At 37.5% G+C, this 26976-nt stretch overlaps 1 protein-coding gene and 1 non-coding gene across 10 annotated transcripts in view; both read right to left on the bottom strand.

The window, feature by feature from the left end:
- NUMB (NUMB endocytic adaptor protein) overlaps positions 1-26976 on the bottom strand; it is a 190864-nt gene that overhangs the window by 63288 nt on the left and 100600 nt on the right. For 7 of the 9 annotated variants that reach the window (XM_059182887.1, XM_059182890.1, XM_059182888.1 and 4 more), the window contains one exon: positions 5522-5662. In XM_059182887.1, the coding sequence (XP_059038870.1) occupies positions 5522-5647 (126 nt within the window). In that variant the 5' untranslated portion in view covers positions 5648-5662. Of the gene's footprint in view, positions 1-5521; positions 5663-19353; positions 19420-26976 lie in introns of those variants that run through there. The other 2 variants (XM_059182889.1, XM_059182891.1) reach the window with 1 other exon arrangement.
- Positions 25476-25639, bottom strand: LOC131837698 (U1 spliceosomal RNA). Its single transcript, XR_009356291.1, has one exon. It is a non-coding gene; the product is annotated as a U1 spliceosomal RNA (small nuclear RNA).

Below are 26976 nucleotides of genomic sequence, written 5' to 3'. Positions count from 1 at the left end.
GTACACATCTCACTAGCACTTCAAAAGGAATTCATCTTCTCTACTAGCAAATTTCTTCCTCAGTGAGCATGCCCACCGCCACCCTCCTAGTTGTCTACTGGGATAACTTTTTATGCCAACTCATTAGGTTCAGAATTCAGTGGTCCCTAAGGCAAGAAGAGATAAGACATTATTTGCCCAGCTATATTTGAGTGAGGAAATTTATCTATTTTTAGGTTACCAAAAATAATTTCAGGTTCTGATTCTCCTATCCAACCATGTGTCACTTGTATATGCATGTGGGGTGGGAAGGAAGGGCAGATAAAGGATGGGGAGCCACAACATAGCAGAGAAGATGAATGTCTTGTAGAAAGGCTTTCAAGAGGGCATTTGGAGAAGACTATACAAAAAACACCCTAAATAAGCTCCCCTGCCTACATAACATATAAATCTTACATCTTATATTTTTATCTCTAAAGTACGTCCCATCAACTGTTTATTATGATAAATGACTGCAGCACTGAATGATATTGAATCTTACTTGTCTCACACAAAATACTTAAAAGCTGGGGTGCCTGGGTGGCTCAGTCAGTTAAAATGTCTGCCTTCAGCTCAGCTCATGATCCCAGGATCCTAGAATCGAGTTCTACAGGGAGCCTACTTCTCCCCACCTCCACTTGTGCTCTCTTCATGTCAAAATAAAATCTTTAAAAACAAAATACTTAAAAGCTGTATATTTCACAGGCAATTGAAAGTGCTTCAATTAACTTTACTTCAATTATTTCAATACTATAATACCAGCCTTTCAGAATCCTGTGAATGAGGTTTTAAAAACATACATATATGCTTATTTATTACAAATATGATATGTGGTCATGAGAAACATCACTAGTTCCAAAAGATATACATTGAAAAATAAAAAGATCCCCAATCCTTCATTCCCATTCTATAATTCAGATTTACTTGTGTCTTCTTACAGATATTTCTTTTCTTTTTTTTTTTTTAAAGATTTATTTATTTGACAGAGAGAAATCACAAGCAGACAGAGAGGAAGCCAGAGAGAGAGAGAGAGAGAAGGAAGCAGGCTCCCTGCTGAGCAGAGAGCCCGATGCGGGACTCGAACTCGATCACAGGACCCTGAGATCATGACCTGAGCCAAAGGCAGCGGCTTAATCCACTGAGCCACCCAGGCGCCCCTCTTACAGATATTTCTTACATATATAAGCAGATATCTATATATCTGCTTTTCCTTGCTTTTCTTTTTAACTATAAACAGAATCATATTATATACATTGCCCTATGCCTTACCTTTATGACCTAATAATGCATTAAAGTTATCTTTCTATGTGAGCACATCACAGAATATTTTTTCAATGTGTCCTATGTCAATGATCATCACCTCTATCAGTTTGGGACAAGAAACTAGGTGTCATCCTTAACACCATTCCGTCCATTTCCAATTCTTGTTGGCTTTATCTCTTAATTATCTCTCAATTTACTTAATTTCTTTTCTTCTCCACAGTTATCACCCTAGTTCAGAGTAAACATTATCTCTCCTTTGGAACCCTGTAATAATCTCTCACCAAACTCTTCACATCCACCATGGACTACCTCCAAATGACACCACACCCAGAGTCCCAGTTTGGGAAGATGGAAAGTTCTGGAGATGAATGGTGTTGATGACTGCACAACGATATGAAGTCATTAATATTACTGTACTGTACACACAGAAATGGTTAAAATGGTAAATTTTATGTTGTGTATTTTACCACAATAAAATAAATAATTAAAAAAAACACACACCACGTAGTAGCTTCCTATTAAAGTTCCAAATCCTTAACATGGCCTATTAGGCCACACCCTACTTCTTTCCAGGTTCATCTCATAAACTTCTTAAACTACAGCCTTGCCTTTTTAGAAAGCATTTATCTCCGCCTAAAATCATACATTATTTTTTAAAAAATATTTTTAAATTTATTTGACAGATAGAGAGAGATCACAAATAGGCAGAGCAGCTGGCAGAGAGAGAGGAGGAAGCAGGCTCCCTGATGAGCAGAGAGCCCGATTCGGGGCTCGATCCCAGGACCCTGAGACCATGACTCGAGCCAAAGGCAGAGGCTTAACCCACTGAGCCACTCAGGTGCCCCTAAAACCATGTATTATTAAAGCAAACATCTAATTTAAGTCTGTACTTCCATGGGGAGACTATAAACTCTACAAGAGCAAGAACTGTCATTTTGTTTACCACTTAGCATATGCCCAGCACATAGCAGGTATTCAAAAAATTTTACCAAATGTATGAATATAGGTATACCTTGTTCCTTTTTTAAGAGTAGCAAAGAATTCCACTTAATGGATGTCATAATTTCTTTCTTTTTTTTTCCCTGAGCAATAGTACAAAGTTTATGGAGTGATACAGTATAAAGCTCCCAACGAGGGAAGGGGCCTGAGAGGGCTGTCCTGGATGTCCTAATTTCTTAAGCGAATCCCAGAATGATGGGCATTTAACTTGTTTCCAGATTTTTGCTATCGTATTTTTTAAAGACTTTATTTATTTGACACAGAGAGAGAGAGTGAGAGAGGGGGAATGGGAGAAGAAGAAGCAGGCCTCCCCCTGAGCAGAGAGCCCGGATGAGGGGCTCAATCCCAGGACCCCAGGACCATGACCTGAGCCAAAGGCAGATGCTTAATGACTGAGCCACTCAGGCGCCCCAGAATTTTGCTATCAAACAATGCTAATGACCACTTGTGCCAGTATATCTATGAATGTACTTAAATGTAATTCTTTTTTGTTTGTCTCAAGTTTTTATTTAAATTCCAGTTAGTTAACATATAGTGTAATACTGGTTTCAGGAACAGAATTAGTGATTCATCACTGATATATAATACCCAGAGCTCATTACAAGTGCCCTCCTTAATCCCCATCACCCATTTAGCCCACCTCCCCAGGCACAACTCCCCTCCATCAACCCTCAGTTTGTTCTCTATAATTAAGAATCTCTTATGGTTTGCCTCCTACTATTTTTCAAAGTTTATTATTATTTTTTTAAATTAATCTCCATACCCAATGTAGGGCTTGAACTCACAGCCCTCAAGAGTCACACGCTCTTCTGACTGAACCCGCCAGGGCCCCTTAAATATAAGTCCCTTTTCCTTCCTTCCTTTCTTTCCTTCCTTCCTTCCTTCTTTCCTTTTCTTTTCTTTTTTTTAAGTAAGCTCCATGCCTAGCATGGAGCCCAGCGCAGGACTTGAAGTCATGATTCTAAAGTTAAGACCTGAGCTGAGATCAGCAGTTCAGATCAGGAGATCAGATCTGAGATCAGCAGATCAGATGCTTAACTGACTGAGCCACCCAAGTCCCCCTAAATGTAGTTCTTAAATGTAAAATTTCTGATCAAATGAAAATGCATTTAAAATTTTAACTGAGGGGCACCTGGGTGGCTCAGCGGGTTAAAGCCTCTGCCTTCGGCCCAAGTCATGATCCCAGGACCCTGGGATCGAGCCCCGCATCGGGCTCTCTGCTCAGTGCAGAGCCTGCTTCTCTCTCTCTCTCTCTGCCTGCCTCTCTGCCTACTTGTGTTCTCTGTCAAATAAATAAATAAAATCTTTTAAAAAATAAAATAAAATAAAATAAAATTTTAACTGAGAGACACCTGGGTGCTTCAGTGGGTTAAGCATCTGCCTTCAGCTCACGTCATGATCCAGGACCCTGGATGGAGTCTCACATCAGGCTCCTTGCTCTCTGGGGAGCCTGCTTCTCCCTCTGCCTGGCGCCCCCCTCCACCCCCCAACCCCCCACTCATGCTCACTCTTTCTCTCTCTCCAACAAATAAATAAATAAATCTTTAAAACAAAATGTAAACCCCAAGTTTTAAAAATTAAATAAAATTTTAATTGATATTTTCATATTGCCCTAAGAGGTTGTAACTTATACTCTTAAGTAATCAACAATGTATAAGAGTACACCCATTTCTATAATACTCAACTTGTACAATCAAAATGAGCCTACTCTTTGGGATGGGGTTGGGGAGATAGTAGAGAACATGTTAGTATTTATGTATGAGGGGTTTTTAAATATTTTAATACCATAACCAAAATTTTAAATTAAAATATTTAAGTTTATTATTCCTATAATAGAAGAACAGCAAATGAGTTAAGTAGACAAAGCTCAGTGATTAGGAAAATGCTTAGTTATTGACAGACTATGGGAAAATTTGTGTATTTTATTTTATTTATTTTTAAGGTTTTGTTTTGTTTTGTTTTGTTTTTTGGACAGATGGAGATCACAAGTAGGCAGAGAAGCAGGCAGAGAGAGAGGAGGAAGCAGGCTCCCCACTGAGCAGAGAGCCCGATGCGGGGCTTGATCCCAGGACCCTGGGATCATGACCTGAGCCGAAGGCAGAGGCTTTAACCCACTGAGCCACCCAGGCGCCCCGAAATTTGTGTATTTTAAAAACCATGTATTCACGTGGCACTGGGTGGTGCAGCTGGATGGGCATCTGAATCTTGGTTTTGGCTCAGGCCATGATCCCATGGTTGTGGGATTGAGCCCCTGTGTTGGGCTCCTTGATCAGCAGGGAATGTGCTTGAAATTCTCTCTCTCCCTCTGCACTTTCACGTACACATGCACTCGTGTTCTCTCATAAATAAATAAATCTTAAAAACAACAACAACATGTATTTATTTAACCTGTGGATTCTACAAATCACTATTCCTGTCATACAACATTTTTCCCTTTCTGAGGCAGTACAAGGAGAAAAATCACAGTAAGAATACTCATATATAAGAATATGTAGAAAGTAGGGAAAAATGTTAACATTTTATATTAGAGTATATTTCTTCTTACATTAACATTTTGGTCTAGTACCTTGTATGTTTTTGCGCCCATACTTAACACATCTCATAGAATGCTTATATATTTATAAATTGCTTCTTCTCACTGAACAGTGTAGCATGTACATTTCTTTTGTGACTTTAAATGTTACCCCTTTTCTCCAGAGTGTCAAGTAGTAGCAAGAAAAAACACCGACAAGGCACCCCCTTCTTTACATCTTCACTATGGTTCTTAACTTCTTTGAGCTTCCATTTTCTGATCTGACAAATGAAGGCATTAGTTTAAATGCCCTCTGTACAGCAAACAGTTAAAAGATTAGAGAGAAAATCCTTTAACTCTATTAAGATTTTCTAAAACATACCAGGCCTATATTTAAGAAAACAGATTCCTGTTCCCTCTGCGCTACCACTTAGTAAGGCTATTACTCAAAATAATTTGATTCTTGATAATTTGGGATTTTTGGATCAGTTTCTCCTCAGAAGTGATCTTATTTGTAGTGATTCCAGATTATATATCAGAAATTCTTATTTAAAAGATAAAGAGAAAAAAAAACACTAATTATATTTTTCTTATTAATTCTACTTTGAAGCAGGAAATGGATTAGTTTTTATAGGGTTTTCTTTTAATGGTCCTAATCAATGGGATTTCACATATAATAGGCTGGCAATTCTTTTCCATGTCTAGAATTACAGAAACACAAGCTCTTACCTTAACTGGGAAGCTACATTTTCCAGTACGAACCCCTTCTTCATCTGTCTGCCACTGATGTGGACGACTGGCCTCTGGAACATAAACATCTTTCTTTCTCCTAAAACTTTGCCGTAGTTTGTTCATTTTAACTTTTACAACCTGTAGACAGAGTTAAAGAAATATGAAAAAGAGGTTATTACCTCTCATACATTTCAACTTTGGATTGCCATGCTGATATAAAACTAATGTCCCAAATGAAACATTTTGGTTTAACAGAAAATGAACAACTAGTATCCCTCCTATTAGATTAACTCTAAACTCAAATAAATCATTTCATTTTTCAAAACCCCCCACAAAACTATAATAGTTCTTATAAAACTACAATAACCTTTAATTTTTGGAAAAGATTTTATTCAAAGAACTTTCAAGCATTTTAATTGTAATAATTCAATGAGTGTTCCTACTGACCTACCCCTCAAATCCATTCTATTTCTGAATAAGGAAATCTGTACATGTAGGCCAAATTACAGACTGCTGACAATGTCTGAAAACATTCATACTTTAGGAAAAAAAAATTCCTAAACACTAAAATTTAGGGACCTTTTGGCTTAGTATTAGAAAACATTAAACAAACCAAGGACTATAGCCTGAATATAAAACATCTTTATAAAAAGGAAGCAAATAAAGTTTCTTTTAAACATAAAGAAGAGGGGCGCCTGGATGGCTCAGTCAGTTAAGTGTCTGCCTTTGGCCCAGGGTCCTGTGATCCAGCCCCATGTCAGGTTCCCTGCTCAGTAGGGTGTCTGCTTCTCCCTCTGCCTCTCCCCTGGCTTGTGCTCACTTGCTCTCTCAAATAAGTAAGTAAATAAACAAATCTTTAAAAAAATAAACACAAACATAAACATAAAGAAGAAAAAGTTCTACTAGGATTAATTTATTCTAAGGAAATAATTCCTTGCAAGTAATATAACATCAGAATATACTTTCATATCTATAATCATTACAGAATGAAAGTGAACTAACAGCTTTCATTTATAAAGGTACAAGTCTTACCATTAATACCGTAAATTAAAAGGTATTGAACTATCGTCTATTTTTGGTTTTTGTTACTGGAAGAGGTAACTCTCTAATGCTTTCAAAGGTACAGAAGAAATCACAAATCTACAGGGAAGGAAGACCTAACTGGTAAGAAACAACAGAACATTCAAGAACCAATGAATAAACATAATGAATGCGTCCCTTTGCTGAGTAGATCTCAAAATCTGAAACCAATACCTCTAGTTTTCTGTTAAGGAGCACAGCATTGTTCATTCCTTCCTTGAGGGGATTTAACCACCTCAAGAAGCCTAAGACAGATCTTAACTTTTAAAAATGATGTGACAAAACTATATACAGGAAACATCTTCTCTATTAGGAATGTTAAAGAGCAAGGGATTAAACATTAATTCCCACAGGACACCAATCTAAGACTTAAAAATCAAAGTTTGCATTCTGATGAAAATCATTTTGTATCTTAAAATGCATACTGTCACACAAGAAGTATTACTAAATTAGCTAGTTTATACAGACAACCCAATCCTACCACACATCGTCTTAAAAGGTAAAAATTCTAACTAACAAATGGAAAGGAAAAAACCCTGGATTTTCTAAAAATGAATTTATTCTCAAATCGAAATTGATTTATAAAGTATATGAAATAGATAAATAATCAAATAACTGGACAAAAGGTAGTCCATTCCATTCCCTTTAAGTAGATCACTCATTCCTAAACTATCTTAAGAGTCTATCTTAATCTAATAGATTTGAAAAAAAAATTCCATAACCTTCCCTGATAATACATCCTGTTATTACTTCTTCATATACATTTGAAAAACATATGCAAATACAAATATACAGAAATAAAAAAGCATCTATATCCTTGCTCAAGTTGGCACTCTAAGAATCTTGGGGCAAAAAGCCAATGAGATTCCTTTCTTCTTAACTTCTTTCTCTTTGTAGGGGGCCTACAAGCCCTACTAAGAGTGATCCCTGAATTCACTCTTTCTCTGACTAATAATTCTACTGCTCTTGCCTCCTTAGTATATCTTGAATTCATTCCCCCACCCACATCAGTTCTACTATCCTCAGACATTTTTGTGTAAATTACTGCAAAAGTCAATTACTTAATGGTTGCTTTGCTTCTAAGAAAGGTTCATTCTAATCTGTTCTCTTGACTACTGCCAAAATGCTTTCTAAAACACAAATCTGACCATGGAATTGTTTAGCTTAAAATCCTTCACTCGCTTCACAACACTTTCAAGGTCAAGTCCAGATTTCTAAGCTTGGCAAAACACAGTCCTTTTTCATCTGGTTTCATTCACCAATCCCCAATCACATGCTAAGCTCCAGCCATACTAAACTACTTAGAGGTCTCCAAACAAGGCATGCCCTCTTCAGAACCTAATTATATGTTCCTCTCTCGCTAGAAAGACCTTTCCCTATTTGCCTCTGGTTAAAGTCTACTCATCTTTCAAGTAAAGTTGGGAGTCTTCAGGGAAACCAGCATTTTTTCTAACAAGTTCCTAGCTGGTCTGGGTTAGATCCTTTCATTTCATAGGACTTCCATTAATATCTTCTGCTTTTATTGTACTCATCAAACCTTACAGCAATTTTCTATTTCCTTAATAGTAAACTGTATCTCATTTAAATACTAGCCCGCATTTTAACACAGGACCTCTCATATTTATGGCACACTATGAATTTGAAGAAATAAAAAAGACAACATAGATCCCCATCATATTTAGATAGTATTTACTAGGTAGGATAAATGTAGACATACAAGACCAAAGAGAATCACTGGTGTTGGAAGGAGACTACAGATGTACTGGAAGTCCAAAATCACATTGACAAAGGAACAACCTGGACAACTTCCCTTAAAGGAAGCCATACGACCTCTGTCTAAATAATTTTAGTACATTTACTTCTTCTTTGGGCAGCTATTTATTGTTGTACATTCTACTGACCAATAAGACAACAGAGTGGAAGTGCCAACTGACTCGACATCTAAGTATCTTGTGACTTTCAGTACCAATATGGTTATCAGCATTTCCACAAAGAGTATTACATATCCGTGATTTTCAAACTATGCTTTAAGTAGCACTAGGATTTCCACAGAGGAGGACCACTGGCTGGAGAAAAAGAGAAGGAAGTTAGAAGGTTAGACACCCATACGAGGGACTTCAGGTCCCTGTCACAGCTTCATACAAACTCCATTTTATCTGATTCATATATTGGGATTCCATATTTTTTTTAAAGATTTTATTTATTTAACACAGAGAGAGAAATCACAAGTAGGCGGAGAGGCAGGCAGAGAGAGAGGGGTAAGCAGGCTCCCACCGAGCAGAGAGCCTGATGTGGGGCTCCATGCCAGGACCCTGAGATCATGACCTGAGCCGAAGGCAGAGGCTTAACCCACTGAGCCACCCAGGCGCCCCAGGATTCCATATAAGTTTAAGGAAAGGGCTTGGTGGCCAAAAATTTTTTGAAAATGAGTGATATAATCACAATAATTCTAAAATGAACTTGATAAAATGAAAATACTAATGATAATATCTTGCTTGCTACTTCTTAATGGGTAATTACCAATGGCCTGTAAATAATCTAGTAATTAAGGTAAGAATTAACACATCAAGGGAAAGACCAAACATTCTGTTTTCAAGTAATCTATATATATACAATGATTTTGCTCACAAAGACAAAAGAGGTAACAACCAAAAAAAAAAAAAAAAAAGAGTTAATTCAAAGTGACATTTACTTCAGACCCCCAATAAAGTTAAACTTCACTCCCAAATAAATAAAAGAAAGAAAGAAAGAAAGAAAGATCACAGCCATTGAGAAAGTCCTGGTTGAACACAGGTAAAGGATATATTTTTGCCAGTTTAAAAACTAAGAACAAAAAATCTTACTTTGTCCTACAAAAAAAGAAGGAAAAAAAAAAGGAAATGAAATCCCCATTCTGCTAGCTAGATAGGCAAATTCAAAAAAATCTTTCCACAGTTCTCATACTACTTAACTGCTCTGCAAAATTTAAAGATTTTTTTTTTTTTTTTTTTTTTTTACAGAGAGAGAGAGATTGAGATCACAAGTAGGCAGAGAAGCAGAAAGACGGGGAGGTGGAAACAGGTTTCCTGCTGAGCAGAAAGCCCGATGCAGGGCTTGATCCCAGGACCCTGAGATCATGACCTAAGCCGAAGGCAGAGGCTTAACCCTCTGAGCCACCCAGGCGCCCCCTGGTCTGTAAGTTTTAACACCATGACTCCAGCTCGCCTCTGTACACTTCTTTCCTCCTTGCCTCTCCTTACCCCAATATCTCTATGCCTCTGGTTTATCTTCTTCATCTCTGTTGCTACTGATACCTCTGAGGGCTTACTCTACTCTCTCCCACCCACTGAGTGTATTTCCCAAATACCAGTCCTCCATCTGTACTTTCTTGTTTACACTATCACCCTTGGTGAAATAATCAATTCAAACTATTACTCCAATGTGATGATTTCCCAATAATACTTCTAAATCTTGCTCTTGTATTTAAATTTCTCGATCTGGGTGCATTGGTGTTGCCTCAAATACATCAACTTAAAGTTAAATCATCACCTCTTATCTCCCCTTAAGTCCTTAAGTCCTCCCTTTTTGACCCAAGTTGTTTGGGTGAGTAAAAACAGAACTTAGAACTGAGCCCTATTGCAGATCCTAGAGGATACAGAAATTAGTAAGACAACTTGCCTTGGGGCGCCTGGGTGGCTCAGTGGGTTAAGCCTCTGCCTTCTGCCAAGGTCGTGATCTCAGGGTCCTGGGATCGAGCCCCACATCGGGCTCTCTGCTCAGCGGGGAGCCTGCTTCTCTCTCTCTCTCTCTCTCTCTGCCTGCCTCTCTGCCTACTTGTGATCTCTGTCATATAAATAAATAAAATCTTAAAAAAAAAAAAGACAACTTGCCTTTAGGTGGCTCTCTCCCCTCATAAAAGGTAATTTCTGCACAATATGGTAAATGTAATAGCAGCATTATATATAGTATGTTCTCGAAGCACAATCTAGGTTCAGAAAACATTTCCTATAGGAGATATTGACCAACTTAACTTTTTAAAAGACAAATGAAAATTAGCCACGTACAGTAAGAAGGAAAAGATATTTCAGGTGGAGGCGACAGTATCAACAAATGCATAGATGGAGTAAATCAAAGGTCAGACAGCAATGCAGAAAGAGTGCAAACAAGATCAGGTGCCAATTTTATCCTACAGACAACCAGAAGCCACTAAAAGGTTTTTACATACATCAGTGTCAGAGTTGCAATATAGTTACATTACTTTGGTGGCAATACGGAAAACAAATCTGAGGACAAAAGACTACAGATGAGTTATAAGACATTTTAAATAATCTAGGCAAGTTATAATGAAAGCTTGAACTAGGGCAGTGGTAACAGTGTAGGTAGAAAAAAGGCGACTAAAAAAAGGGGGGGGGGTACTAAAGAAAAGCTTAAAACTAAGAGTAGCAGAGAGAATTAAGTCAATATGATATAACTGTGCCCCAGGAAACTGTTTTTGCCCAGGATGGTAAGACTAAACCAGTAATTAGCTTTACTGTTTGCCTCGAGAAATTCTTACAAATAAGCTTATCTGAGCAAACAGTGTGTGCATCAGGGCAAAGAGCTCTCCTGACAGGGTAACAAATTACTTCTATAGCCTTTTTTTATTATGTCCACTAATTCCAAATACCATGTCACATACTTTGCCCACCCCAACCAGTTCCCCATCTTGAAGGAAGTGCCTTAAACCTTAAGAATCCCAATCTCGGAACCATAGAAATACCCTTTCCTAACTTCCCCTAACTACCAAGAACTCTGTCAAAGTTGTGCTTTCCCTTGTTGAAGTAAGTTTAATAACCTCAGCTTTGCTGAATCAACAGGATTCCCTTTGTGGGAAAAGTCAACAGCAGGAATTGGTGACTGACTATAGAAGGTGGGGGAAGAGAAAGAAATCCAAATGTGACTCCTAAGTTTTAGGCCTCAGTGAACTGAACTGTTGAATTTGAGGGGCTTGTTAATAGGGCTTTGAAATAGAGATGTGTGTAAGCCTTGAAGCTCAGGGGAGAGGTCAGAGCAACCATATGCAATCATTGTAGGTGAAAACGTTTCCTGTGATGATCTCTTTATTTTCCTCTTCTTTCCTAACAGGAGTTAGGATGCAGTAATTAGAATTAAACCCAGAATACTCAAAAATGATAAACAGAGGTGCACACACCACCTAACTGGCTGGTATGTACTAATACAGCCATACATTCTAGATAGTAAACAGTCACTATGCTGAGCTCCTCTCCCAGGATCCACCTCTGGATCTTCCACAACTCAAGAACTAATAGGTTAACACCTGGTTTAACAAAGTACTAAGGCCACTGAAGGTTATGATTGGTCAGCAACAGTGCAAGTCAAGATTCCAAAAGACCCATCTCTCTCAGGCACAGTTGCTGGCACCCTTTAGGGTCCCCAGAGGGTTGCCCTAGTGGAGGAAAATGCAGTAGCCCTCCATTCTGTCCACCAAGTTGGCCCCCATCTCTGCATGTTCCCCCATGAGATCAGGAACATACCTGTTAGAGGAGACAGCACCTTGAGCAGTGACACTAGCTCCCCAGTAGTCAAACAGACCAACCAGTTCTTCATTAAGAATGAACAAAACAGGAGCGCCTGGGCGGCTCAGTGGGTTAAAGCCTCTGCTTTCGGCTCAGGTCATGATACCAGGGTCCTGGGATCAAGCCTCACATCGGGCTCTCTGCTGGGCAGGGAGCCTGCTTCCCTTCCTCTCTCTCTGCCTGCGTCTCTGACTACTTATGATCTCTGTCTGTTAAATAAATAAATAAATAAATCTTAAAAAAAAAATAAAGAATGAATAAAACAGCAAGATCCAATCATATGCTGCCTATAATTAACCCACTTTAAACATAAAGACACAAACAGGCTGAAAGTAAAAGGACAGAAGACAGTACACCACATTAATACCAGTCAAAATAAAGCTGGAATGGCTATATATTCCCTTCTCAATAATCAATAGAAATATCAGCAGAATAAGCAAAAATCAGCAACAATTTAAACAGCAAAACTTGAACAAGAGTATCAATCAACATGACCTGACTGACACTTACAGAATTCTTCTCTTCAATGGTAACAGAAATATACATTCTTCTCAAGTGCATATGGAATGTTTACAAACATAGACCGCATTCTGGGCCATAAAACAAGCTACAAATTCAAAAGGGTTCAAATCATACAAAGTATGATCTCTGACCACAAAAGAATAAAATCACCAAATATTTGGAAACTACACTTCAAAATAGCCCATGGGTAAAAGTACAAATCAAAAGGGAATTCAGAAAGTATTTTGAACTAAATGAAAACACAACATATAAAAATTTACAGGATGCCACAAAAGCACTACCTAGAAATTTACGACACTAAACCAGTGGTTCTCAATCAGGGACAATCATTGCCCATAAGGACACATTTGGCAATATCTTGTATTATTATTGGTTGTTGCCAGGGGGTGCTATTGGCATTTAGTGGGTATTGACCAGGGATACTCCTACATGTCCTATAATGTACAGGACAGCCCTCTCAACAAAACAGTATTCAGCTTAAAATGTCAATAGTGCCACTAATGTGAAACTCTGCACTAAATGTCCGTATTTTTTTAAAAAAAGATCTTACTTAAATCCATGTTCTCAGCTTCCACCTATAGAAACTAAAGGGGCAAAGAAATGCAAAGTAAGCAGAAAAAAAGGAACTAGTAGAGATCAGAAGAGAAAGCAGTCAAGTAGGAAAACAAAGACCAAGAAAAAGAAACCAAAAGCTGATTCTTTCTGAAGATTAATAAAACTGATAAACCTGTAGCTGCACTAATGGGGGAAAGACACAAATGAGTGATATCAAGAATGAAAGATGTATCACCACTATATATTCCAGAGATATTTAAAAGGATAATAAAGGAATATTATGAACAAGTTTATGCTAATAAACTCATGGACAGCATGGAAAAATGCTTTCCAAGACCCAAACTACCATAGCTTACTCAAGAAGAAACAGATAACCTATTAATGAAATTGAATTTATAGTTAAAAATCTTTCCACAAAGACAACTCCTAGACTAAATGCATTCATTGCTGAATTCTCCTAAACATCTAAGAAATACCAATTCTATACAAACTCTTCCCAAAAAGTTGAAGAAGGAATATTTTTTTTTTTATTTTTATTTTTTTTTTAATGTATTTATTTTTTTTTTAATTTTTTATTTTTTATAAACATATATTTTTTATATACATATATTTTTATCCCCAGGTCTGTGAATCACCAGGTTTACACACTTCACAGCACTCACCAAATCACATACCCTCCCCAATGTCCATAATCCCACCCCCTTCTCCCCAACCCCCTCCCCCCGGCAACCCTCAGTTTGTTTTGTGAGATTAAGAGTCATGGATGGAACTAGAGCGTATCATGCTTAGCGAAATAAGTCAAGCAGAGAAAGACAACTATCATATGATCTCCCTGATATGAGGAAGTGGTGATGCAACATGGAGGCTTAAGTGGGTAGAAGAATAAATGAAACAAGATGGGATTGGGAGGGAGACAAACCATAAGTGACTCTTAATCTCACAGAAGAAGGAATATTTTTAAATTCCTCTATCAGGCTAACATTACTCTGATACCCAAACCAAACAAAAACATTATTTTAAAAGTAAGCTAGAGACAAGTATCTTTCACGAGTATACATGCAACAATTCTAAACAAAAATTTAGCAAATCAAACCAAACATTAAAAAGATAATACATCAAGACCACATGGAGTTTTTCTAAGAAATGCAATTAGCTAATATTCAAAAAGCCATGTAACTGACCTTATTAGCAAAACTTAAATGTCCCTATCAATATTTAACTTTACAGCTATATCTTTCCTTCTTTGAATTCAAAGATTATATACTGAACTGAGATTTTTTTTAAAGAGTTAAAGTCAACTAAGTTTAAGTGTATTTTTTCCTACATAATATATATATGTGTGTGCGTGTGTGCATGTATGTGTATATATATATTTTTTTCCAAGAGAGTTAAGATGCTTTTTGTATGAATTCCAGTCTTACACTTTCAACTCCAACTCAAGATGTCTCTAAATCAAATTTATCTTCCTTTCAAACAAGCTCTTCCTCTTCCTTATTTTCCTACTTCTACATAGCATTTTTACATCCCTCAAAGCTTTAAAATGACGACAAACTCTAGGTTCATCTCTGACACTTTTCCGTAAGTCTTCTATACCCAGTCCATCTATTGATGCTACTGGATGCTAGTAACAGTATCTCAGTATCTCTAGCATTCAGTCATCCCTTTCTATTCCTAACAGCCCTGTTAAACAAACAAACAAACAAACAAACATCACTTCATCCATGAACTTCTGCAACAACCCCTGGACTGTAAGCTCTTTTTCCTCTAATCTTCCTACACAGTTGTGCCAGATCAGTGTTCTTATAACTCATCCTTGATCCTGTTCAAAACCTGTTGAAGATTCCACAATTCAATTTGTGACTCTGGCATTCAGGAGCCTCTACAATCTGAACCCAACCTTCTTCTGGCCTCATTTCCCACCTCCCTATAAAATCCTACGAAAATCAAGCCTTTCAAATAAGATGTGGCCTTTTCATTTCTCTTTGTTTCTTCACACTGTATTTTCTAATTTTAATATTTTACTTTGGTCTTCTTTCAACTAAAATTCTACACCATCATATGATAATGAAACTTGCTTTTGGGGATGCCTGTGTGGCTCAGTCATTAAGCATCTGCCTTTGGCTCAGGTCATGGTTCCAGGGTCCTGGGATCGAGCCCCACATCGGGCTCCCTGCTCAGCAAGAAGCCCGCTTCTCCTTCTCCCACTCCCCCTGCATGTGTTCCCTCTCTTGCTGTGTGTCTCTCTTGATGGTCTAGATCTAAGAAACTGCTGGAGAAAATGCTGACTAAATTAAAAAATGTGTGCTATCTATAACCATCACATTATGAATAGCACCAAAAAAATTGAGAACATACTCTTCTAGTACTAGAAAACTATTATCCAATTCCGTAAAGAAGTTTCTCACCCGATTGACACATCAGTGAAATGCTGATGCACATCTTCATTGTTTCACTTCCCCTTACTCATTACCATAAGCAGAAATATCAACCATCATACCTATACTCAGAGAACTAGTAGTGGAACACTTAGTAGCACACCACTGACTTGTATGTGAGAATATGCTAAATGTTATGCAGAAAAAGATGAACAGGGTTAAGAGGGGAATTAGAAGTGCTGGAGGCAGGGATAAAGTTTTAAGTTAAGAAAGTAATATATGGGGCACCTGGGTGGCTCAGCTGGTTAAGCACTGCCTTCGACTCAGATCGTGATCCTGGAGTTCTAGGATCAAGTCCCACATTGGGCTCCCAACTCCATGGGGAGTCTGCTTCTCCCTCTGACCTCCCCCTCATGCTCTCTCTCACTGTGTGTGTGTCTCTCTCAAATAAATAAATAAAATCTTTAAAAAAAATATATATATATATATATACACACACATATGTGTGCACAGAATGTGAGCAAAGAATTGAAGGAGGTAAAAAAGGGAGCACACAAGTAGGATGAGAATTCCAGAAAAAGAAAATCAGTGCAATTTCTTGAGGGGGTAGCTTGCCTAGAGTATCTGACAAACAGAAAGTTAGTGAGTGTGTTCAGTGCAAAATGAAACAACAGACTAGGAGAGATAAGACCAGATGGGCATAGGGCAAAGTCATACAGGGTCTTGCAGGCTAAACACTTTGATTTTTTCTTCTGAGACAAACAGGAAGCCATAGAAAGGTTCTAAATACAACTTGTGCTTTGTGTTTGGCTGCTACAAGGCAGGGGGTTGTGAGGAGTAGGGATGGAAAAAATGAAATAAGATGGGATCAGGAGGGAGACAAACCATAAAAGACCCTTAATCTCACAAAATAAACTACGGGTTGCTGGGGGGGGTGGTTATGGACAGGGTGGCTGGATGATGGACATTGGGGCGGGTATGTGCTATGGCGAGTGCTGTGAAATGTGTAAGACTGATGATTCACAGACCTACCTGTACCCCTGGGGGCAATAATACATTATATGTTAATAAAAATAATTTTTAAAAAAGAATGGACTAAAGATTTTCTTTTTAATTTTGTGGTTGACCCATTCATTGTTTATAGCATGTTATTTAGACTTCCCTTATTTGTGTTCTTGCCAGAGTTTTTTTTCTGGTCATTGATTTCTAGTTTCATACCATTCTGGTCAGAAAAGACGCATGAGGGGCACCTGGGTGGCTCAGTGGGTTAAGCCGCTGCCTTCGGCTCGGGTCATGATCTCAGGGTCCTGGGATCGAGTCCCGCATCGGGCTCTCTGCTCAGCAGGGAGCCTGCTTCTCTCTCTCTCTGCCTGCTTCTCCGACTACTTGTGATTTCTCTCTGTCAAATAAATAAATAAAATCTTAAAAAAAAAAAAAAAAGAAAAGACGCATGATAGGATTTCAGTTTTTGTTAATCTGTTGAAATTTGTTTGGGGGCCTAACATGATCTGCTCTAGAGAATGTTCCAGGTGCACTTGAAAAGAATGTGTATTCCACTGCTTTTGCATGGTATGTTGTGAATATATCTGTTAGATCCATCTAGTCCAATGTGTTGTTAAAGTCACAGGGCACCTGGCTGGCTCAGTCAGTAGAGTGTGTCTCTCGATCTCAGAGTTTTAGGTTCAAGCCTCACTCACATTGGGTGTAGAAATTACTTTAAAAAAATAATAAAGTCTAAAAAATAAAAAGAACAAAAACTCCCAAAACACAAAGCTACTGTTTCTTATTGATTTTCTATCTGGATGATCTATTCATAGATTTAAGCGGGGTGTAAAATTCCCCTATTATTGTCTTACTGTCAATTTCCTTCTGTGTATCTGTTAATAGCTGCTTTTTGTATTTAGGTGCTCCCAAGTGAGTGTACAAATGTTTACAATTGTTACATCCTTTCCCTAGACTGTTCCCTTTCTGATGACACAGTATCCTTCTTTGTATATTGTTACATTCTCTGTTTTAAATTATATTTTGCTTATGTAAGTATTGCAACCAGGCTTTCTTTGCACTTCTATTTGCCTTGTAAATGTTTTGTCACTCTTTCACTTTCAATCTGCATGTCTTTAAATCTCAAGTGAGTCTTGCAGGTAAACTGGTACAGCCACTGTGGAAAGAGTATGGAGTTTCCTTAAGACGTTTAAAATAGAAGTACCATATGATCTAATAATGCCACTGCTAAGTATTTACCCAAAGAAAATGAAAACACCAATTCAAAAAAGATACGTGCACCCTTATGCTCATTGCAGCATTATTTACAATAGCCAAGACAGGGAAGCAACCCAAGTGTCCATGAAGAGATGAATGGATAAAGATGTGGTATATTCTACAATGGAATACTACTCAGTCATTAAAAAAAGAATGAAATCTTACCATTTGCAACAACATGGACCCTACAGGACATAAAACTAAATGAAGTAAGTCAATCAGAAACACGAATACCGTATGATCTCACTCATATGTGAGATTTAAGAAACAAAACAAATGAAGAAAAAAGATGACAAACAAAAAAACCCAGACTCTGTAAAGTGTGTAAACCTGGCATTTCACAGACCTGTACCCCTGGGGCTAATAATCCATCCATATACATCCAATAAAAAATTTTTTAAAAAACCCCAGACTCTTAAATACAGAGAACAAACCAGTGGCTGCCAGAGGGGAGATGGTGGAGGGATGTGTGAAACAGATAAAGGAATTAAGAATACACTTATCACGGGATAAGTCCGTTGAGATTGAACGTCTGATTCTTGGATTCAGCTCAGGTCACAGTCTCGGGGTGGTGGGACTGAGCCCTGCCTTAGACTCAGAGGTCAGTGAGGAATTTGCTTAGGATTCTCTCCCTCTCCTTTTTTCTCTCTCTCTCCCCCTCAGATAAATAAATCTTTAAAAAAAAAAAAAAAAAAGAGCACACTTAACATAATGAGCAATGAGTACTATATGGAATTGCCAAGTCAGTATACTGTACACCTGAAACTAATCTAGCACTATATGCTGATTATACTTGAATAAAACGTGTTTTGGAACTAGATAGAGGTGGTGGCTGTACAACACTGCGAATGTGCTAAATACCACGGAATTGTTCACTTAAAAAGCAAAGAAGAAAAATGGGTTGATGAGAACAAGAATGAAAGCAGGGAGACAATTAGAGGCTACTAATACGTAATCCTGTAGATGATGGTGAACTGGATCCTGATGGTTAAGAGTAGATGTGTTTCTCAATCTTATTTCTGTATCAGCTCTAGAAAATGCACTATTCACTGACAAACTCTGTTGAAATCACACTGAGACTATTTCAATGGGAGAGAGGTGTAGGAGATTCCATCATTAATGTTAAAAAAGATAAATTTCCTAAAACAAAGTAACAGCTCAACTGTTTCAAATAGGAAATCTTATCTACAATGATCAAAAAATCAGGTGAACTGTCATACTTTTCATGGTAATTAAGCTCATGCTTGACAAATTTCTTCAACACTGTCTATATATAGAGTATATGAAGGATTGCATGCACATACAGGTATTTGCTCTACACAGGAAAGAAAAAAGAACAAGAAGAGATATTAAATACCAGGTATCCACTGTGTGAATGGTACCAATGTAGGAGTTTCATGTGCAAGCTTACAGATAGTTGAGATAACTGTCCCTGGGGCACCTGGGTGACTTTGTTGGTTAAGCATCCAACTCTCAATCTCACCTCAGGTCTTGATCTTAGGGTTGTGAGTTCAAGTACCACACTGGGTACCACTGGGCATGGAGCGCACTTAAAAAAAAAAAAAAAAAGGAAAATAAATAGGAAATAACTGTCCCTAACCACGGGAAGATCGCATTAAAGGAAGAGACAAATTAATTATAGGATCAGCTCCTAAATGCTCCCTAAAGACATCACAAATAAAAAACTGCAAAAATAAAACTCCAAATAAAAGAAAGTTTTCTAAGAAAAACTTAACTGACAAATGTTTATCTGACTTGTTATATTCAACAACAAAGGAGCTTAAAATTCCTAGAAGAATCATCTTCTACGGCCAGTGCAGTCATATAAGGCACAACATTACTACATCTTAAAACAAACAAAATTCTCTAATATAGAACAAGGAACAATAATTGTTTCACATGGTAAACCACAAGCTGGAAATGGTCTCATTTATTGGAAAAAGTGTAATAAATTTAAAAGACCAAGAATTAATGGACAAAAGGTATAATTTCTAACAATGGTTTATCAACGTGGCATACATGTAGTTAGCTTTATGGTTATACAATTGGATTATTTTAATATAAAAAAGTTTTAATAAAGCTATTGAAATAAAATGATAAAATAAAAAAGCTATTGAGCAAGAGTTTTTCTATAATGGTTATTTACATTGAAATGAACTAAACAGGGGCGCCTGTTTAGGGGTGGCTCAGTGGTTTAAGCCGCTGCCTTCGGCTCGGGTCATGATCTCAGGGTCCTGGGATCGGGTCCCGCATCGGGCTCTCTGCTCGGCAGGGAGCCTGCTTCCCTCTCTCTCTCTCTGCCTGCCTCTCCATCTACTTGTGATTTCTCTCTGTCAAATAAATAAATAAAATCTTAAAAAAAAAAAAAAGAAAAAAGAAATGAACTAAACAGTAAGACTGCAAAAGCCTCACTTTTTTAAAGTATGGACTAAGGATTCTGGAAACTACATTTTATACATATATCTCAAATAAGACACTAACCTAACAAAAGAATTTCCTCTAATCTGTAAATGTTTACAAAAGATCATCCACCTGAAAATGAAAGACATGCCACAAATTAGAAGAATATTTGCCATATTAAAAACAAATTATTAGTATCCTGACATTTAAAGACTTCTAAAAAATAATAAGCAAAATCAAATTATCAGTTTAAAATAGAGTATAAGTGGAAAATGAGCAAAATGTACTGTATTTTACATACAAAGTTACAGAAATGACCAATGAATACATGAAGAAAATGCCTAACCTCCGCAGTAATCAGGAAGATGCCAATTAAAACACCTAATGTCATCTTACCGCTTTCAGTTTAGCAAATATTAAAGAATTTTTTTGTAGTTATTTATTTTTAATTTTTTATAAACATGTATCTTTATCCCCAGGGGTACAGGTCTGTGAATCAGCACTCACCAAAGCACATACCCTCCCCAATGTCCATAACCCCAAAATATTAAAGAATTTAACAGTAAGATATGAGGTGACAGGCGTTCGTTCTTATTCCCTTAATAGGAGCATAAACTGGGGCAACCATTTTGAAAAGTAATTTGGCATTGTACAGGCAAGTTGAAGACACACATACCCTCACAACTCAGCAATTCCACTTCTAGGTATACATCCCTGAGAAACTCTTAGACATATACACAGAAAGATGTACAACATATCTGTGTAGCACTGTTTATGGTTAGTAACAGTAAAAGAACAGCAATACTGGAATCTAATTATACATTCATGTAAGAAATACAGAATATTCACACAATGAAATACTAACCAGAAGTAAAAATGATACCTCAATAAAAAATAAATCTCAAGGGTATCTGGGTGGCTCAGTCGGTTAAGGGTCTGCCTTCAACTAGGTAATGATCCTAGGGTCCTGGGACTGAGCCTGGAGTCAGGCTCCCTGCTCAACAGGGAGTCTGCTTCTCCCCTTCTCTCTGCCTTCCTCCTGCTTGTTCTGTCTCTTTCTCTGTGTCAAATAAATAATCTTTTAAAAATCTTTTTTAAATCTTTTAAAAAAATAATTAAGAGAAAAAGAAGTAAATATTAATGATTTATAGCATGTATCATGAATGTCTCTCACAATGTTGAAGGAGGGAAGCAAACTGCTTATGTTAGGATTCCTTTATATAGATACTAAGAACTAACACTCAGGCAATACTGCCTCTGTGATAGGCACTGTACACTATGTACTTTGCATACAATGACTACTTTAATCCTTGTATCAGCCCTATCAGGTAAATTTTAATTTTTTTAAATTTTATTTATTTATTTATTTTAGACAGAGAGACAGACAGAAATAGAGATACAGAGAGAGAGAGATGGGAGAGGCAGAGGCAGAGGCTGAGGGACAAGCAGGCTCCCTCCTGAGCACAGAGCCCGATATGGGGTTGGATCCCACAACCCTGAGATCATGACCTGAGCCAAAACCCAAGAGCTGGACACTCCCCAGGTAAATTCTATTTTTAATCTCTATTTCATACAGAAAGAAACAGGCATGGAGAAGTAATATGCCCTAATCACATGATGGCATAACCACCTGTCATGAGACTGTGCTCTTAGATCCCTGACATTACATGGTCTCTCAAAAATATGCAGAACTAAACAACACCTAGGGATACATACATATCCCATTACCAAAACAATAAAGAAAATACAAACATAATTAGGGGCAGTGTTACTGAGGGAAAAGAAAGGGGAACAACATAATTGAGAAAGGTTCACATGGGACTTCAAAGTTTCAATAATGTTCTAATTCTTTTTTTCCCTTTAATTCTAGTAATAGTTAACATATAGTATTACATGAGTTTCTGGTGTTACAATACAGTGATTCAACAGTTCTACACATGACTCAGTTCTTATCATGATAAGTATACTCTTAATCCCCTTCTCCTATTTCACCCCTCTCCCCAACTATCTTCCCTTTGGTAATCACCAGCTTGATCTCTATAGAGAAATCTATCTATGTTTTCGTCTTTTTTTTTTTTTTAATTTTTAAAAAAGATTTTATTTATTTATTCGACAGAGATCACAAGTAGGCAGAGAGGCAAGCAGAGAGAGGAGGAAGCAGGCTCCATGCTGAGCAGAAAGCCTGATGTGGGGCTTGATCCCAGGACCCTGGGACCATGACCCGAGCTGAAGGCAGAGGCCTTAACCCACTGAGCCACCCAGGTGCCCCTTATCTCTTTTTTAATATGTTCATTTCTTTCGTTTCTTAAATTCCACGAGTGAGATCATATGGTATTTGTCCTTCTCTGATGGACTTATTTCACTTAGCTTTATACCCTCTAGATCCATCCATGTTGTTGCAAATGACAAGATTCCATTTGTTTTCCTGGCTGAGTAATATTCCACTGTAGAAAACATTACAGCTTATTCCATTCATCTATCGATGGACACGTGGGCTGCTTCCATAACTATAGATAATGCTGCAATAAAGACAGGGCTGAATGTATCCTTCTGAATTAGTGTTTTTATATTCTTTGGGTATTAAGTACCTAACAGTCCAATTGCTGGATCACCGGGTAATTCTATTTTTAACTTTCTGAGGAACTTCCATACTGTTTTCCAAAGTGGCTACACCAGTTCACATTCCCACCAACACTGCAAAAGGGTTCTCTTTTCCCCACATCCCTGCCAACACCTGTTGTTCCTTGTGTTGCTGATTTTAACCAGTCTGACAGGTGTGAGGTGATCTCATATTTGTGATTTTTGATTTGCATTTCCCTCATGATGAGTGACACTGATCATCCTTTCCTGCATTTGCTGGCCATCTGTGTATCTTCGACAAAGAAATGTCTGTTTATGTCTTCTGGCCATTTTTAATTGGATTATTTGTTTTTTGGAGTATTGAGTTATATACATTTATTTTTTAAATGTTTTATTTATTTATTTGTCAGAGAGAAGCATGCGCACACACACAAGCAGGCAGAGTGTCAGGCAGAGGCGGAGAGAGCAGCAGGGTCCCTGCTGAGCAAGAAGCCTGATACGGGACTTGATCCCAGAACCCTGGGATCATGACCTGAGCCGAAGGCAGCAGCTTAACTGACTAAGCCATCCAGGTGTCCCTATATATGTTTGGTTTTGTTTTTTTTTTAAAAAGAGATTTATTTGAGAGAGAGAGCATGTGTGTGTGCACGAGTCGGAGGAGAGACAGAAGGAGGAGAAAATCCTTAAGCAGACTCCCTGCTGAGCATAGAGCCTAACGTGGGGCTCAATCCCAGGACCCCAAGATCAAGACCTGAGCGTCGATCAAGTGTCAGATACTCAACTGACTGAGCCACTCAGCCAGATCCCCATGGATTTTCTATTCTGTTCCACTGATCTATGTGTCTCACTTTTTTGCCAGACAATACCATTTTTATTAAGACAGCTTTGCAGCATATCTTGGAAGTCTGGGTTTGTGCTACTTCGTTTTGTTCTTCCTCTTCAAGGCTGCTTTGGCTATTCAGGGTCTTTTGTGGTTCCATACAAATTTTAAGATTATTTGTTCTAGTTCTGTGAAAAATGCTGTTGGTATTTTGATAGGGATTGCATCAAATCTGTATGTTGTTTTGGGTAGTATGGCCATTTTAATAATATTTGTTCTTCTACTCTGTAAGCATGGAATGTCTATCTATTGCATTGTGTCATCTTCAGTCTCTTTCATTGGTGTATTATAGTTTTCAGAGTACCGATCTTTCACCTCCTTGGTTAACTTATTTCTAGGTATTTTATTATTTTTGGTATAATTCTAAATGGGACTGTTTTCTTATTCTCTCTTTCTGCTGCTTCATTATTAGCGCATAGATATGCAAAGGACTTCTGTATATTGATTTTGTATCCCATTACCTTACCGAATTCGTTTATCACTTCTAGTAGTTTTTTGGTGGAATCTTTATGGTTTTCTAGACATAGAATCATGTCATCTGCAAAGAGTGAAAGTTTTACTTCTTCCTTACCAATGTGGATGCCTTTTATTTCTTCTTCTTGACTCGTTGCTGTGGCTGGGACTTCCAATACTCTGTTGAATAAAAGTGGTAATAGTGGACAACCCTGTCTTGTTCCTGATCTTAAGGGAAAAGCTCTCAGTTTTTCACCACAGAGTATGATGCCAGATCTGGGTTTTAGCATATATGGCCTCTTATATACTGAGGTGTGTTCCCTCTAAACCTGCTTTATTGAGGGTTTTTGTCATGAATGGATGTTGTGCTTTGTCAAATGCTTTTTCTGCATCTTCTGCATCTATTGAAATGATCATGGTTTTTTTAATCCTTTTTCTTGTTGATGTGAAGTATCATGTTGATTGATTTGCAGATACTGAAGCACTCCTGCATCCCAGGAATAAATCCCACTTGATCATGGTGAATGATTTTTTTCACGTACTGTTGGATTTTGTTGAGGATTATTGCATCTATGTTCATGAGAGATACTGGCCTGTAGTTCTCCCCCCAACCTTTTTGGTTTTTTTGGTAGTGTCTTTATCTGGTTTTAGTATCAATAATGTTGGCTTCATAGAATGAATCTGGAAGCTTTCCCTCCTCTTCTGTGTTGTGGAATAGTTTGAGAAGAATAGGCAGTAATTCTTTAACTGTTTAGTAGAATTCACCTGTGAAGTTGTCTGGTCGTAGACTTTTTTTTCCCTTGGGAGTATTTTATTACTGATTCAATTTCATTGCTGGTAATTGATCTGTTCAAACTTTCTATTTCTTCCTGATTCAGTATTCGGAGGTTATATGTATCTAGGAATTTATCCACTTCTTCTAGACTTCCAATTTGTTTGCATATAATTTTTCAGAATATTCTCTTATAGTCCTTTGTATTTCTGTATTACTGTTATTTCTCCTCTTCAATTTCTGATTTTAGGTCCTGCCCCACTTTTTGGTGAGTCTGGCTGAAGGTTTATAAATTTTGTTGATCTTTCTGAAGAACCAGCTCCTGGTTTCCTTAATCTGCTCTGGTTTGTTTTTTGTTTGTTTTTTGTTTTTTAAAGTTTCTATCTCGTTCATTTCTGCTTTAATCTTTATTATTTCCTTCCTTCTACTGGCTTTAAGTTTCATTTGTTCTTTTTCTAGCTCTTTAAGGTATAAGGTTAGGTTGTTTGAAATTCTTCTTGCTTCTTTTTTTTTTTTTTTTCAGGGGAAAGCGTGAACGCAGTCCCCCACTACCACAAATTATGCAGTCGAGTTTCCCACATTTGGGGAAATCGCAGGGGTCAGCACATCCGGAGTGCAATGGATAAGCCTTGCCCTGGGAAAACCACCTTCGTGATCATGGTATCTCCCCTGCCAGGTAAGTATTCTTCTTGCTTCTTGAGGTAGGCCTATATTCCTATAAACTTCCCTCTTAAAACAACTTTTGCTGTGTCACAAAGATTTTTGACCATTGTGTTTTTGTTTTCATTTATCTCCATGTATTTGTCATTTCCTCCTTGACTTCCTGGTTGACCCATTCAGTGTTTAGAAGCATGTTATTTAACCTCCATGCATCTGTATTGTTTTCCAGATATTTGTATTTATTTATTTATTTTTGGTGGTTGATTTCTAGTTTCATAGCACTGTGGTCAGAAAAGATGCCTAGTATGACTTCAGCTTTTTCAATTTATTCATATTTTTGTGGCCTACTATGTGAAATATTCTGTAGAATGTTCCATGTATGTGCACTTCAAAAGATGTATATTCTGTTCTTTTAGGATAGAATGTCCTGAAAATATCTGTCAGTTCTATCTGGTCCAATGTGTCGTTCAAGCCACAATTTCCTTATTGATTTTCTGATTGGATGACCTATCCATTGATGTAAGTTGGGTGTTAAAGTCCCCTATTACCATATGACTATTGATTACTTCCTTTATATTTGCTATTAGCTTTATGTATCTGAGTGCTCTCATCATAAATACTTACAATTGTTATATCTTCTTCCTGGATTATTCCTTTTATGCTTATGTAGTGTCCTTCCTTGTCTTTTGTTACATTCTTTGTGTTAAAGTCTATTTTGTCCAACATAAATATTGCTACCCTGGCTTCCTGTTCATTTCTGTTTTCATGACAAACTCTTTCCTATCTCTTGCCTTCCAATTTGCATGTGTTCTTTACGTCTGAAATGAGTCTCCTATAGGCAGTATATAATTGGGTCTTGCTTTTTTGTGCATTCTGTCACCCTATGTCTTTGAGTGTTTAGTCCCTTTTAATTCTAAGTAATTATTGGTAGCTATGTACTTATTGCCATTTTGTTACTTATTTTATGGTTCCTTTTGTAGTTCTTCTCTGTTCCTTTCTTCTCTTACTCTCTTATGATTTGCTGGCTTTCTTTAACTATATACTTAGATTCTTTTCTCTTTATAACCATTAGGTTTGTATATAACCTCTTAGGCACAGAGCAGTCTATATTAAGTTGACGGTCACTTAAGTTTAAACCCATTCTTTACTACCCACCACCCACCATGCTTTAGGTAAATGGTGTCATACTTTACATCCTTTTATTTTGTGAATTCCTTGACTGATTTTTTTTTTTTAAGATTTTATTTATGTATTTGTTAGAGAAAGGGAGAGAGAGAAAGCACAAGCACAGGCAGGCAGACTGGTAGGCAGAGGCAGAGGGAGAAGCAGGCTCCCTACCCAGCAAGGAGCCCGATGTGGGA

Source organism: Mustela lutreola, chromosome 7 (assembly GCF_030435805.1).
Source record: "Mustela lutreola isolate mMusLut2 chromosome 7, mMusLut2.pri, whole genome shotgun sequence".
NCBI classification, from domain to species: domain Eukaryota; kingdom Metazoa; phylum Chordata; class Mammalia; order Carnivora; family Mustelidae; genus Mustela; species Mustela lutreola.
Note: the sequence above shows the minus strand (reverse complement) of the source record. Positions and strands in the feature narration are given on the sequence as shown.